General features: G+C 45.8%; 1 protein-coding gene across 1 annotated transcript in view; it reads right to left on the reverse strand.

Moving 5' to 3' along the window:
- Nucleotides 1-15,655, reverse strand: part of LRRC1 (leucine rich repeat containing 1) — a 222,710-nt gene that overhangs the window by 60,194 nt on the left and 146,861 nt on the right. Inside the window, exon 7 of the mRNA XM_075340301.1 lies at nucleotides 5,141-5,215. Within this exon, the coding sequence (XP_075196416.1) occupies nucleotides 5,141-5,215 (75 nt within the window). The remainder of the gene's footprint in view (nucleotides 1-5,140; nucleotides 5,216-15,655) is intronic.

Here is a 15,655-nt window from a genome sequence, read left to right on the forward strand (position 1 = left end):
GAGATGAGAGAATTGATTTGCAGAATGTAAGGTGGTCCAGTGGCCACATTAGTATTGAGGAAAGTTTGACTTGACCTGGCACAATGTCACATACGCATCTTGCTGCAACATCAGGCCCGGCCGACTAATAGGAAAGCGGAGCCGGGGATGGCGGCAGGTAGAAGAATGGTACCCAGGGCTCTCATCCAGCGGCCTTGGAGCAATGAAGTATCTGCTGGACCAGGGATCTGCAAATCAATACATTCATCCCTAGTGGACAGACATCATAAATCTATATTAATGATCCTATTAAAAGGGATGTCCACTACTTGGAAAACCTCTACTCATTCCCTTTGTCCGCCCCTGTAAAAATAAATAAGTCTATATAGTACTCACCTCCGCAAATATTGTTCAAGAAAGGCTCATACCACACACCAAGATTAAAAGATCAATAAGGAGTTCAATTAATTGTAACAATGTAATGATGCCTGGTGTGCGGGGGCTGGCAAGACCAGTAGGACCCAGGGGCGTAACCACCACGGTCGCAGCGGTCGCCATTGCGACCGGGCGGTTTGGGGCCCGCGGCCGCCCGGCAGATCAGCAGTCAGCTCCTTTCTGTGAGAGAGGAGCTGCGCTGTTCTGCCGCAGACCACGCGGTGCGGGCCCGCTATATGACCCGGTCACCGCCGCTGAAACCGGGCCCCCTGCCTGGTGTCAGCGGTGGAGTCACCGCACTCCCGTCGGCGCGCGCTGCTTTGATATTGCATAGAGCGATGCCGGCGTCGCTCTATGCACATCAGTCTTCTCCCTTGCCTGCGCGGTGACGTCACTCCTGTGCGTGGTGAGAGCACAGAGCACAAGAGGACGCCAACCAAAGCCACGGGGGAACGAGGACAGAAGTGACAACGAGCAGCAATGAAACAAGTTGAGGTGAGGACAGAGCTGAGGTGGAAGGAGAAGATATGGGAGTACTTTTTTTTTTTTATAATAAATCAGTGAGTGCACGGGGAGGCTGGCTGCAGGACACATGGAGTCCTTGGGAGGGGCCTGGCTGCATGACACATGAAGGCCCTGGAGGGCCTGGCTGCATGACACATGGAGGCCCTGGAGGGGCCTGGCTGCATGACACATGGAGGCCCTGGAGGGGCCTGGCTGCATGACACATGGAGGCCCTGGAGAGAGCTGGCTGCATGACACATGGAGGCCCTGGAGAGAGCTGGCTGCATGACACATGGAGGCCTGGAGGGGCTGGCTGCATGACACATGGAGGCCTGGAGGGGCTGGCTGCATGACACATGGAGGCCTGGAGGGGCTGACTGAATGACACATGGAGGCCTGGAGGGGCTGACTGAATGACACATGGAGGCCTGGAGGGGCTGACTGCATGACACATGGAGGCCTGGAGGGGCTGACTGCATGACACATGGAGGCCTGGAGGGGCTGACTGCATGACACATGGAGGCCTGGAGGGGCTGACTGCATGACACATGGAGGCCTGGAGGGGCTGACTGCATGACACATGGAGGCCTGGAGGGGCTGACTGCATGACACATGGAGGCCTGGAGGGGCTGACTGCATGACACATGGAGGCCCGGGGGGGGAAGCTGGCTGCGTGACACATGGAGGCCCTGGGGGGGGAAGCTGGCTGCGTGACACATGGAGGCCTGGAGGGGCTGACTGCATGACACATGGAGGCCTGGAGGGGCTGACTGCATGACACATGGAGGCCTGGAGGGGCTGACTGCATGACACATGGAGGCCCGGGGGGGGAAGCTGGCTGCGTGACACATGGAGGCCCTGGGGGGGGGGAAGCTGGCTGCGTGACACATGGAGGCCCTGGGGGGGAAGCTGGCTGCATGACACATGATGTCCTTGGGGGTGGCTGGCTGCATGACACATGGAGGCCCTGGGGGGGCTGGCTGCATGACACATTGAGGCCCTGGGGGGCTGGCTGCGTGACACATGGAGGCCCTGGGGGGGGAAGCTGGCTGCGTGACACATGGAGGCCCTGGGGGGGAAGCTGGCTGCATGACACATGATGTCCTTGGGGGTGGCTGGCTGCATGACACATGGAGGCCCTGGGGGGGCTGGCTGCATGACACATGGAGGCCCTGGGGGGCTGGCTGCACGACACATTGAGGCCCTGGGGGGGCTGGCTGCATAACACAAGGAGGCCCTGGGGGGGGGGGGCTAGCTGCATGATACATGGAGGTCTATGGGGCTGCATAATAAACATGAAGGACACCTTATACATGGACTATATGGCTGCATTATACATGGAGGAGTATGGGGCTGCATAATACAATATGAAGGTTTATGGGGCTGCATTGTAATACATATAGGACTATGGGGGCTACATTATAATATATGGAGGACAATGGAGGCTACTTTATACATGTAGGACTATGGGGGTGCGTTATAAAACATGGAGGACTGTGGTGCAGTATAATATATGGAGAACTATGGGGTGAATTATAATACATGGAGCACTATGGGAAATGCATTATAATACATGGAGGACTATGGAGGTGCATTCTAATATATGAAGCATTATGTGGGACCCTTTATACTATATGGAAAGCTATGTAGGGGCCATTATAGTATTTGGAGAACTATATACGAAGGGGGACTAAGATACAAGCATGGGATGGGAATGTTTTGTGCTGAGGGAAAAAGGCTCTTTCCCTCAGCATCCAGCTTTCCCATGCTCTGCTGTACATCTTCTTTCAGCACCCAGCTTTCACATGCTCTGATATGGGAAAGCTGAGTGCTGAGGGAATGATGTATAGCAGAGCATGGGGCAGCTGGGTGCTGAGGTTAAGAGCCAAGTGTCAGCGTCATCCCGTACCCTAAGTGTCGGTGTACGTGGAGGGGGGGCCCCGTTCCAAATTTTGCACCAGGGCCCATCAAACTCTAGTTACGCCACTGGTAGGACCATTCGGAAAAAGCTAGAAAAATATAGAAAAAACAAAAGAAAAAACCCAAACAAAAGGTCTATAATAATTCCAAACTATTACCATTAAAAACCAATAAATAATCACATGAGACACCAACCTTGGCTGGAATAAAAATATGGCGTCACAAACTGAGCAAATATGTGCACAAAGACAACGTGATTAAAATGTAAGTATATGTTGCACAAGTATAATCACATAAAGGACAAAAAAAATAAAAATTATTTTGTCTTGCAGCATTGTGATTTTTTTTATTTTATTTTTTGTGCTCCTTTATGTAATTATACTTGTGCAACACATACTTACATTTTAATCACATTATCTTGTGCACATATTTGCTCAGTTTGTGGCGCAATATTTTTATTCCAGCCAAGGTTGGTGTCTCATGTGATTATTTATTGGTTTTTAATGGTAATAAAGTTTGGAATTATAGATATTTGTTTGGGTTTTTTCTTTTGGTTTTTCTAGTACTCCCCTCCAGTGCGGCCGCAGTTCCGCCATGCCTGAAGCCACGTTCTTGGGGCCCACGGGCCATTATTATGATACGCGAGCCCAGCGACCAACCAGTGCCGGCTTCCTTCACCCCGCCTTCGGACATTTCAGCAGGAAGTCAGTAAATCACTCGCATTCTGTTCGAATGCAGGGAGACAGAAGCCAGCTGCTGATTGGTCATGGGGCTCGAGTTTCAGAATAACGTCACGTGGGCTCCAGGAACGCAGCTTCAGACATGGCTGGAACCGCGTCCGCACTGGAGGTGAGTACTGTATATGTTTATTTATTTTTACAGGGCCGAACAAAGCGAATGAGTAGGGGGTTTTCCAAGTAGTGGACATCCCCTTTAAAATATTGAACTATCACAGAATAAAGCAGGGGATCTGGAGTGAGGCAGTGTGCACATGGAGTCTGTTTGCTGATGAGTTTTTGGAGCAGAAACTCCATGTTTTTGAGGATTTAGAGTTTCCACTTAGTTTCTGCTCCAAAAACTCTGAAAAACGTCCACGTGCACACTCTTAGGTCATGTTCACTTGTGGCATTTTTGCAGCTTTTTTCTGCTACCAAAACCTTCACTCTTCCCAATGACGAGCTGCGTATAAAATGAGGCACCTAGCTGTGTTTTTCCGGTGGATCATTCACCAAACACATTGCAATACAAATGTCTTGATGTATTTTTTGCACTCTCTCATTGCTTTCTGTGGGTGAAAAACATACAGCCAAAATCCTGACATACTGCACATTTTCAAAAACACCGCAGTGCGCGAAGTAAGTCAAGGAACAAAAAAAAATAAATAAAAAGCTATGCGGCATGAGATATCTGACATTGCACAGCTTTTGCTGGTGAGCACAAATACAACTTATTTACTGAAAAAAGAAAAAAAAAAAAAAATAATGTTAGAAAAAAATCCCGTGTGAACACAGCCGTATAGAGAGAATGGACCTACACAGTGTCACATGCAACAAACTCCTTTGAAGGTTTTCAATGACATAAAAGTTTGTATAGAGATTGATACTATCATACACAAAGCAACTTCTTAGGCTGCTTTCACACATCCGGTAGGTGCAGAGCCGGCCAGTCCGGCTCTAAAACCTATGCAACGGATGCGGCGAAAAAGCCGCATCCTTTGCATAAGTTTTTTAAATGCGGCCCGTCCGGTTTTTGGCGCTTGCGGCATGCTACTGAGCATGCGCAGTGGCAAAAACCGCATGCGGAGGACGGATGCGGTTTTTGCCGCATCGCACCGCATCCGGCATCCATAGGCATGCATTGAAAAATGCACCGCATCGACTGGATGCGGCGCGATGCGGTTTTTTTTTGCCGCACAAAAAACAGTGCCAGGCAACGTTCCATCTGGCCGCCGCATCGGCTAAATCTGCCGCATGCAGCAAAAACCGGGCGGAACGCAAGCCCATGCGGCACAATGGGCACTAATTAAAGTCTATGCAGGAAAAACGCAACCGGCAGCAAAAAAAAACGGTTGCGTTTTTCCTGCAAAGTGCTGGATTGTGCCGCACAGGAAAAAACGGAGGTATGAAAGCAGCCTTATTCATTAAAAGAATGGACCAACAGAAGCAAACGCAAGCTGTTAGGAATCATTTGTAGTAATGGAGAATCTCACAAGTCACAAGTATGTAGAGAGCCATAGGTAGGCTTCAATCCTCACAATACAGCATTCTTCACATCATAACGTTCAATAAAAATAGAACCTTACCGGGGGCAATTCTGCCAGCTGATTCCCATCCAACCACAGGTCCTTGAGTCTCTGTAATGATCCAATGGATTCTGGCTGCAATCCCAAAAAGAATGGTTAGCGTTAGTGTAGAAAAACGTGTCACTACTTCAAAACAATCAGGAAATGGTTTTTCTACCCCCTTTGGCCTATTCATCAGCTCTGATAAAGAAGGGGAATGCTAGAACCCTTAAGGGAATCTGTCACTAAATGTTTGCTCTGCAATCTGAGAGCCGTATGATATAGGGACAGAGACCCAGATTCTAACGCTGTATCACTTACTGGGCTGCTTGCTGCAAATCTGATCAAATCTGGAAAAGGAGATAACCTTTGTACATAGCAAGAACTGGGATCTCACCAATGTTATGTTGTGTCTAATGAGCATGTGCAGAGGTCATTGTGAATGGAGGGGGATCAGGGTCAGCTGTGACATTCCTATTTTAATATCGCAAAACAGTTAGTCATACTGTACAAAATTATTAATAAATAACATTTCCCATAAGTCTACTTTACATCTGCATTATTTTTCAAATCTCATGTTATTTTATTAGGATGTTAGGAGAGTTATGCAGCAATTTCTAATTTTTTTCCAAGAAATTTACAAAACCTGTTTCATTAGAATTAAATGGCCCTTGAAGGACCTATATATTGGAAACTCTCCAAACGCTTCATAGTGCACATGACTGGAAGTGCCGGTGACTTCTGATCATGCGCACGGACCCTAAGCCTGGCATTCTGAAGCAGTGACAACGGACACGCATGAGGAAACTGGGAAGTGGGCACTGAATAGCATGCTCACACGCCCCTATGGGAATACTAACATGCTAAGAGGGCGGAATGAGTGCAGGAACCAGCACCCTTGTGACTAGTCCCTGCGCTCATTAGCATATCATAAAGGATTTTTAGAAATACTTTTTCTAAAGATCCCTTTATCTATGCTAGTGTATACAGGGACAGTTAGGTAGGGATTAGCAATATGCACCCAGAACTGCTCGTGGTCCGGGGTGCATATTGCACCTGACAGGTTCATTTTAAAAACTGCTGTTAGGAAATCGTGAAATGAAAACTATTTTTTTTTTTTTTTTAAGTTGTTGCTTCAACCCCATTTCTTCATTTTTAAAAAAGGTTTAGCATGACAAAATAGACCCCACAATTTGTTACCGATTTTTTTCTGTGTGCGCTGATAACCCACATGTGGCCAGAAACTTCTGTTTGTACAAATGGGAGGGTTCAGAAGGGAAGGAGCACCATTTAATTTTTTTTTAACACAAATTTGGCTGAAATAGATTGCGGGCACCATGTCACATTTACAGGGCCCCTAAAGTGACTGAACGGCATAAACCCCCCACCCCACAAGTGACCCCATTTTGAAAACTACACCGTTGAAGGATTTTATCCAGGAGTATATTGAGCGTTATGAACCAACACATACTACACAGAATTTGATAACATTAGGTCGTCATATTGAAAATTTCAATTATAAATCACAAAAGTGTTGCTTTAACCCTAAACTTTTCCCTTTTGCAATAGGCAACAGGAAAAAGAGGACCCTAAAGGTTGTCATGCACTTTCTTACGAGCGTAGCAATGCCCCACCTGTAGTCAAAAAGTTCTGTATGGACAAATAGGAGGCATCAGAACATATTGGAATTTTGGAAAGCAAATTTGGCTGAAATAGATTGCAGGCACCATGTTCACTTATTCCTGAACGCCATTAAAAAGCGGCGCTGAAGAATAAGGCCCCTGAATGACCCCTATGTTATAAGAATAAGGCCCCTATGTTAAAAGGTCGCTAAGGGTTTTTGTTTTTGTTTTGTTTTTTTTTTTATTTAACATGGTATGATCTGCATTAACAAAAATGAGAACACTTGAAATTTTCCATCTGGCCAATGGGACTTTTCTAGACTCAAGCTTCCTTTTATTATCAGTTATTAAACTGACACTCGAATGTGTATTTAAAAAAAATAACAAGATAAAACAATATGGAATAGTCAGTGGAGCAGATGGAATAACTTAAAATACATTTGAAACTTTCCCTTTAACACCCTGCAGGCTCTGGTCATTTCTGGACCAACTATTTTAGGCCTCCTTCACACGTCCATGAAAAATCACGAACGTTTTTTCACGGACGTGTCAAAGGTGCGTATTGCCCCCAGTGTGCCGGGTTTATGGCACACGTGTGTTCTCCATGTGCTATCCGTGATAAAACACGGAGAACGGGAACTTTCTACTCACCTGTCCCTGGCATTGCTGTCCGTGGTGCTGATCTTCGGTCTCCGGTCCTGCAGACTCCCCGCTGCTGCTGCTTCCGGCCGCAGTGGAGTGAACATGTGATGAGCATAATGAGCGGCGGTCGGAAGCAAGTGACAGCAGTGGCAGAGACAGCAGAGATGGAGAAGGAGAGTATAGAAATTCTTTTTATTTCACAGGCACGTGTGTTTTCTCCAGTGCGTGTCACACGGATCACATTCGTGCGGTCCGTGTGACACCCGTGATGTCGGAGGAAAACTGACATGTCAACGCGTGGAGCACACAGGCACACGTATGCTCCACACGTACACACGGTCCATGGCAAAACACACACGTGAGCGCAGACCTATTGATTTTAATTGGTCTACGTGTGCCAGTGTCTCCGGCACGTGACGAAACGGACCAAACACGGATGTGTGAAGGAGGCCTTCGGCTGGGGACACACGAGCATATGGCTGAGCCGAGTGTCATGCACCTGTGATCCGATCCTGCAATGAGATGACAGCTGCAGAGTAGAGGGAGAGAATTATCTCGCCCTCTCCTCCATTATCAGCTGATGAGATTATCGCACTGAACGCCAGTGTCATCAGAGTGCAGTGCGATGTTTCCCTCGTACCCACAGACGTTGTATGAGTGCAAGTGAATACAGATCGGATTATACCCGGAGCATGATGCAATTGTTTTCTTGGTCCAATTAAAGCTGAAATTATAAAAAAAAAAAAAAAAAATCGCAGATGGGTACGACCCAATAGAGTAACATGGGTCCGAGTGGAATCCGATTTTTTTTTTTTTTATCGCATTACACTTGGCCAGTTTTAACCCTTGTAGGACACGCACTGGAAGATGACCTTTCCAGATTTTAGCTTGTGGCTGAAAATCAGGACACATTTCATGGCAGAAGTAGATTAGTAGACTGTATAACTTTCTAATTTGAGGACATTTAACTGCAATTTTGCACGCCTATGCTCGGTACTCGTAACAAGTAGTCGTGAGCAAGCACTCCCATGCTCAGGTGCTTGGTATTCGTAACACGTAATGATGAGTGAACACTCCCATGCTCAGGTGCTCTGTACTTGCAACTATGAGCAAGCACTCCCATGCTCTGGGAGCTCGTAACAAGTAGTCATGAGCAAGTACTTCCATGCTAGGTAGTTTTAACGAGTAGTGATGAGCGAGCATTACCATGCTCGTGTGCTCAGTACTCGTAACGATTAGTGAGGAGTGAGCACACCCATGCTCACTACTCATATGGAGTAGTGATGAGCAAACACTCCCATGCTCTGGTGCTCATAACGAGTAATGATGAGCAAGCACTCCCATGCTTGGGTGCTCTGTACTCGTAATGAGTAGTGAAAAGTGAGCACTCTCATGCTTGGGCGCTCAGTACTTGTAACGAGCAGTTGGACGCTAGAGTAGGTGCAAGCCGAGGATCAATATATACTGGAAGTCAATGAGGAACTTTTGTATTTTTCCAGGAGGTCTTCCATTATACTCGAGTTGTGCCCATCAGAGCATTTAACTGCTCATCAGGAGTGCTGAGCATGGTGAGCTCGCTCATCACTAATGGAGTCTCACACGAAAGCTTGCAAAACCAAGGGCCTTTCCACATTATCAAGACAAAAGCCATTCTCCAGAACGAGAGGTTCCTGTAGGTTCTGCTGCGGTACAAGAATACACATAGCGCTATACCACAGTATCTAATAATCTAGATTTTTGGATACTCCAGTGGCTTTATTGTATACAGAATACTCTTCAGTCGCCTCCATAATAGCACACACCCATTTACCCATAGCAATTACTCTAAAGGATCGGAATTATTTTTTTTTCAAGCCCCAATGCTTAAAGATATTTTTAGTTTTTATTGCTTATTAAAATTGATAATGCTCACACTAAATTTAACCTATAAAGGTATTGGACATGTACAAGATATGCAGTTACGAGTGATGTTGTGTATGAATATGTCGCGCAGCACTGTGAGATCACATGGAAATGTCTGGAAGACACTTGACAATTCGTGTTTTGAGAATTGGGAATGTGTGAATGGACATGGACTGCCCACATTCCAGCAGAATAATACCTGCTCCTGGTATATACAACGTGTGCACACGTCTAACCCATTAATACACCTATAATTACTTTTACATCTGGAAATGAGACACAGCAGATACATTATTACACAGCGTATATAAACAGAGAGAAGAACCGTCTGTTTCTCTTCTGCAGAACAGTAATTAAATCCAAATCCCTACAATAGTGAAGAGCTAATATATGAAACCAGCCCAGGGTGTGCCCCGAGCAAAGCAAACAGCCAAGCTGTAAACGACAACATCCTCCTCTATGAGTCAGGGAGCTGGAAGGAACCTGAGCAGGCGATACTCCAAATCTATGATCTTGTCATAGACGACACAGTAAACAGCCAGAAAGCGGAAGACTACACTGCGCCTCTCTAAGAGGTCGGGATTAAAGGGAACCTGTCATCAGAAATTTTGCTTTAAACCTAAATGTTCCCCCTCTGCAGCTCCTGGGCTGCATTCTAGCAAGGTTCCTGTTGGTGTTTTGCTCCCTTTTAGACCAAATATAATACTTTATAAAAGATGTACCTTTTGGGGTGCAAATTTTCTAAATCGTCCATGGGGGCGGGCTCTCTGGTGTCCGTTATGTCCATCCTGCCGATTTACGACGTCCCCCAACGAGATTATGGGCGGCGCTGTGATTATCATTGCAAGTGCCCACCCATAATCTAGTGCACACGCTTTCCTCTCGGCCTCCAGCGTTCTGCGCAAGCGCTGGCCGTAACCGGTGGTGTCCTGCTCCGATCCTCCCATCTATTTCCTGCTACAGGGAAAGATGGGAAAGAGGGGACGTGCGGTCATCTGGCCAGCGCTTGCGCAGAACTCTGGAGGCAGAGGGGAAAGCACGGGCACTTGCGATGACAACACAGCGCCGCCCATTCTCATGCCTGCGCAAACATCACCAGCGGTCACACTGTGCACGCAGTGCACAGTCCCGCTACAGTGGCACTGCGCATGCGCCGGACCACGGGCTCACTGGGCGGCATCCTGGAAGTATGAAATGCTGCGTTGGGGGACAGCGTAAATCGGCAGGATGGACATAACGGACACCAGAGAGCCCGGCCCCATGGACGATTTAGAAAATTTGCATCCCAAAAAGGTACACCTTTATAAAAAGTATTATATTTGGTCTAAAAGGGAGCAAAAAACCAACAGGAACCTTGCTAGAATGCAGCCCAGGAGCTGCAGAGGGGGAAGCATTTAGGTTTAAAGCAAAATTTCTGATGACAGGTTCCCTTTAATGTCCGTCTCACAGGGCTGTCTACACGGACACCAGCAGAATCTATTAGTTCCTTTATAACAAGTCAAAATTCTTTATTGATACACTACTGGAGGAGGACCTGAACAGTTTGAGGCAAAATCTGTCAGAAAATAATAGAAGACACTGAAAACGTATCTTGTGAAGGTTAGCTAGAGAAGAGAGAAAGACTGCTAACATTTCAGATGATTGTTGTTTATACAAAACAGGGATCACGTCCAAGTATAGGAGATGGTCCTGTTGCCGCCATGCCTACTGAGTTTTAGGTTGTGTGCACGTGCAGTGTTTTTTGTGTTCTTTTCTTGCAGATTTTCATCAACATGCAAAAGAAACCACATCCCAGCAAAGTCTATGAGAATCCTGAAGTACTGTGCACACATTGCAGATTTTTTTCCTTGCAGATTTTGGTGCAGAAAAAAACTGCACCAAACAATTGATATGTCAATTGTGTCTTCACTTTTTCCAGTGTTTTTCCTATCACAATGCATAAAAAAAACGCATAAAAAAATCCCCAAAACCGGAGGCAAAAAACGTGCATTTTTCTGAGATGCAGTTTTAGGTGCAGATAAACTGCAAACAAATGTGCAATGTGGGAACATAGCCTAATACTGTCTTGTGTGTATTATGTCGAGTGTGTTTTATATGGACTGTGCTGCTGCGGGGGAATGTAGTTCCCCACCGTAGCAGAGCTGAAACTGTGTAGCGGCCGGCGCCGCGTAGTGCTGAGGCCTGGTAAAGTCAACTGTAAGTGTATTGTACTGTTAGGCTATGTGCACATGTTTTTTTCATACATTTTTCTTTGCAGATTTTAACCAATTCTGCAAGGAAAAACACATCCCAGCAAAGTCTATGAGAATCGTGACTTAAAGTGCACACGCTGCTTCTTTTTTCCCTTGAGGATTTCGTTACTGAAAAAGAGAAGCAGCGTGTCAATTGTTTTATTTTTCTGCATTTCTATAACTCCCTGCAATGCTTTAGCACCACAGTCTATTATAGCGCAGCACTTTGCCTCACACACCGTGCATACAGCATGGTGTGTGCGGCACTCCATAGCTTAGTAACCCGGGGTCGTCTTTCTGACGATCCGGGGTTGTCATGACAGTTATCAGGTCCCTGTGATCAGATTACAGGGATTCTATCGCCAGGGATAGGCAAGCGATCTCTCTCCCTGCCTACTGAATGCTGCGATTGCATGATTCAACGGGCTAAACTAGCAGGAGTGGCACGGCCACCGCTCAGGGCAGTGAGAGCTGGGTCCCGACAGTAACATCAGCTGGAGATATAATGGCTTCCCATAACCTTAGCGTGTATGGTATTGAAAACTGCAATTTAGAGTTTCAATATTTTTTTCTGCTTCACAGCATTTTCTGTACAGGTTAAATAATTGTAGATTTCGTATCTTTATTTTTAATAGGTGATAAGAGGGATCATTGAAAACGCTTGTTCTCTATACAACTGCATTGTAGCAGATCAGAGAACAAGAGTTTACCTATGAAGCCTTACAGGAGTACCAATCAGTGCGCAGAGTAAGCGATGGGCACCCAACATAACACTCTTCTGAGATCATGTGCCTTAGATGCCACTGTCAGCAATTGACAGTGGTATCTAAGGGCTTAACTGCCCCTATTGCATTATTGCAGCTGTTATATGCAGATGCCGGCTTTGTAATGTGGCCAGTGTCTGCTGCTCAGCTCCTGAGCCCCCTCCATACTAGCGCAACCATTGTGTGACGTACATACACGTTAGAAAGGGGTTAAAGGATTACACCAAAATGAGTAAACGCCAAGACACAACACCCCTTTAATACAATGATCAGTGAGCAATGACGGCTATGGGCATTTCTGGCTCATGAAACCTAGAGTTGAATTACACATGAGCAATAGCAATATTTGCTTCCTATGCCCCTTATGTGTATGATAACGTGTACTAAGATTATGGACTATTCAGCAATATTAAAAACATTCATTTCTGTCAGCAAGACGTGGCCTAATTCATTAACATCGTAGTTAATGTTTGCAGCTGTTTCAGATAGCCTAATAGTTTCGTCCTTTTTGTTAAGAACACACAGGCGAGTAAATCAGAGCAAGTGTAATGCGATAAAAATCGCATTCCACCCAGACCCATGTTACTCTATGGCGTCACTCAAATGAGTGATTTTTTTTTCTCAGCCCTAAATCGGACTGAGGAAACAATTGCAGCATGCTGCGGGTGGAATCAGATTCATATTCACTCGCACCCATACAAGTCTATTGGTGTGAGAAACATTGCATTGCACTTGAATGACACCAGACAGTAGTGCGAGAATCGCAGCAGCTGATAATGGAGGAGATGGGGAGATTAGTCCCGCCCTCTGCTCCGCGGCTGTGCAGTGATCACAGTGGCATGACATTCAGCTTACACTCCAGCAGAGCGGAAGCCAAGGGTCATTAGCATAACGCATCCAATGCTCTCACATCGGATGCTAAATGCCCGTGTGTCCTTAGCCTTAAAGATGACATGGAATTGTAATGCTTTAGAACTGGCCAGCCCTTATGCAGACTAGTACTAACTAGTGATGAGCCAGCGAGATTGGCACTGCTCGTTACTCGGATAGAGCATTGGAGTGCCCGGCTACTCGCTGAGCTCGGCCAAGTATTGCGGGTGCTTGGATAGTTCATACGTGAAACAGCCATAATGCTCAGGTTTGCTTCACTGTATGATGTGAGCAGGCACCCCCCAGGGAGAGCAAGTTGCAGTCTCTGAATGGCTTTCTCCAGGGATAAAACAACGTTCTTGGATGCAGTGAAACATAGAAAAAAAAAAATAAATACCTCTGCTCCCTCTCCCTGCTCTTGTTGGAAATGCTCTGTTTATGGCTGGTTGTATGTGGGCAGAGACCCGAAAAGGCCAATCATTACCTTTCATTACACTCATTACTCGCGCCACGCTTGTCTGAGCATCTGACCAGCTCGAAACAAGGAGCGAGCATTTTAGTGCTCCCCCATCACTACTAGTTACCCACCATATAGAACATACACTTGGCTACTTCTAATTGCATTCTGCAGTTTATTGCACAAACCAGACAGATGATCAATAAAGTCAAACAGATAATCTGTCAATCAACCCATAAGTAACAGTTCTGGCAAGTGATTGACCTTAAAGTGTTGTAATTAGCACAGACGTTCTGCAGAACCTTTGTTGCCCTGTTGTATTAACAACCTCTTGTAATGCACTTTCCTTACAAGAAAGTCAAAGCACAGTCTGGGGAAAAAAAACCAAATTACTTTGTGGCCATGTCCTGTGTAGACGGAATGTGATATTTGCCCTTAAACACCAAACTGAGCAGACGTCCAAAGATGATCGCTCGGATTGCTCCAGGTAACTAGTTCGAGAGACAGGGGGCTTTATGACAGAAGGCTCGGATGGAAAGGTTTTACTGGGGTTTATGGCCATGGACAATTTGTTCCTGCCTGTTGATCAAAAGGACAGTAAGAAATGTGAGGCTTCATTAGATCCTTCAAAGCGCTGAAAATGTTGATGGCTTCACAGGTCACCAGGCAAACTTTGAAATGGATTCTTTATGTAATGGACAGTCAGTATACAATTGGTGTTAAGTGGGCATGTAGGATAATTACCATGCCTTTGACGCTGCACAGTCTCTAGCATGTTAGCAGACCCACAGGTGCATGCTTCTATGCTAATGGGGGTGACTAGCCAAGGGAACTAACGCCCTTTCTACTAGTCCCTGCACTCATTAGTATATCATAAAAGATCTTTAGAAATTCTTTACAGGGAGTGTTAGGAAAGGTATTAGCAATATGCACCCAGAACAGATCTTTGTTCTGGGTGCACATTGTACCTGACAGGTTCCCTTTAACCCCTTCACGACCTTGGACGGATCTATCTGTCCAGGATCGTGTCCCGTTAAGCCCCGCCCCCTGCCGCGGGCAGGCGGCGTGGATCGGCACACATATCAGCTGTTTTCAACAGCTGACATGTGTGCCTGCTAGCCGCGGGAGGAATCGCTTCCACCCGCAGCCATTAACCAGTTAAATCTTGCTGCCAAAGTCTGGCAGCAAGATCTAAATGCGCGCGGCCATGTTTTTTACTTACCGCCGCCCCCACCAGAAGTCACGTGTGTTATCACGTGACTATCGGTGGTTGCCATCGTAGCACAGGGTCACGTGATGACGCCTGCTGCTATGATGTTTCACTTTCGTTTTCCCTCGGCCGAGAGCAGAGGGAAAAACAAAGTGACTGAATCTGCTGTTTACAGCTGTATTGCTGTGATCAGCAGATAGATAATAGCGATCGGATTGCTGATCGCTATAGCCCCCTAGGGGGACTAGTAAAATAAAAAAGTTAAAAAAAAAGTTTTAAAAAATAAAAAAAAAAAAAAAAAACCTAACAGTTCAAATCACCCCCCTTCCCCCATTGAAAATTAAAGGGTTAAAAAATAAATAAATATACACATATTTGGTATCGCCGAGTTCAGAAATGCCCGATCTATCAAAATATAAAATCAATTAATCTGATTGGTAAACGGCGTAGTGGCAAAAAAATTCCAAACACCAAAATTACGTTTTTTGGTCGCTGCAAGCTTTATGCAAAATGCAATAACAGGCGATCAAAACGTAGCATCTGCGCAAAAATGGTACCATTATAAACGTCAGCTCGAGACGCAAAAAATAAGCCATCACTGAGCCATTGATCCCAAAAAATAAGAACGCTACGTGTTTCAGAAAATGGCGCAAAACGTGCGCCACTTTTATTGGACAAACTTGTGAATTTTTTTAACCCCTTAGATACAAGTAAACCTATACATGTTTGGTGTCTACAAACTCGCACCGACCTGAGGCATCACATAGATACATCAGTTTTATCATAAAGTGAACACTGTGAATAAAACATCCCAAAAACTATTGTGCCATCACACTTT

Source organism: Anomaloglossus baeobatrachus, chromosome 3 (assembly GCF_048569485.1).
Source record: "Anomaloglossus baeobatrachus isolate aAnoBae1 chromosome 3, aAnoBae1.hap1, whole genome shotgun sequence".
Taxonomy (NCBI): domain Eukaryota; kingdom Metazoa; phylum Chordata; class Amphibia; order Anura; family Aromobatidae; genus Anomaloglossus; species Anomaloglossus baeobatrachus.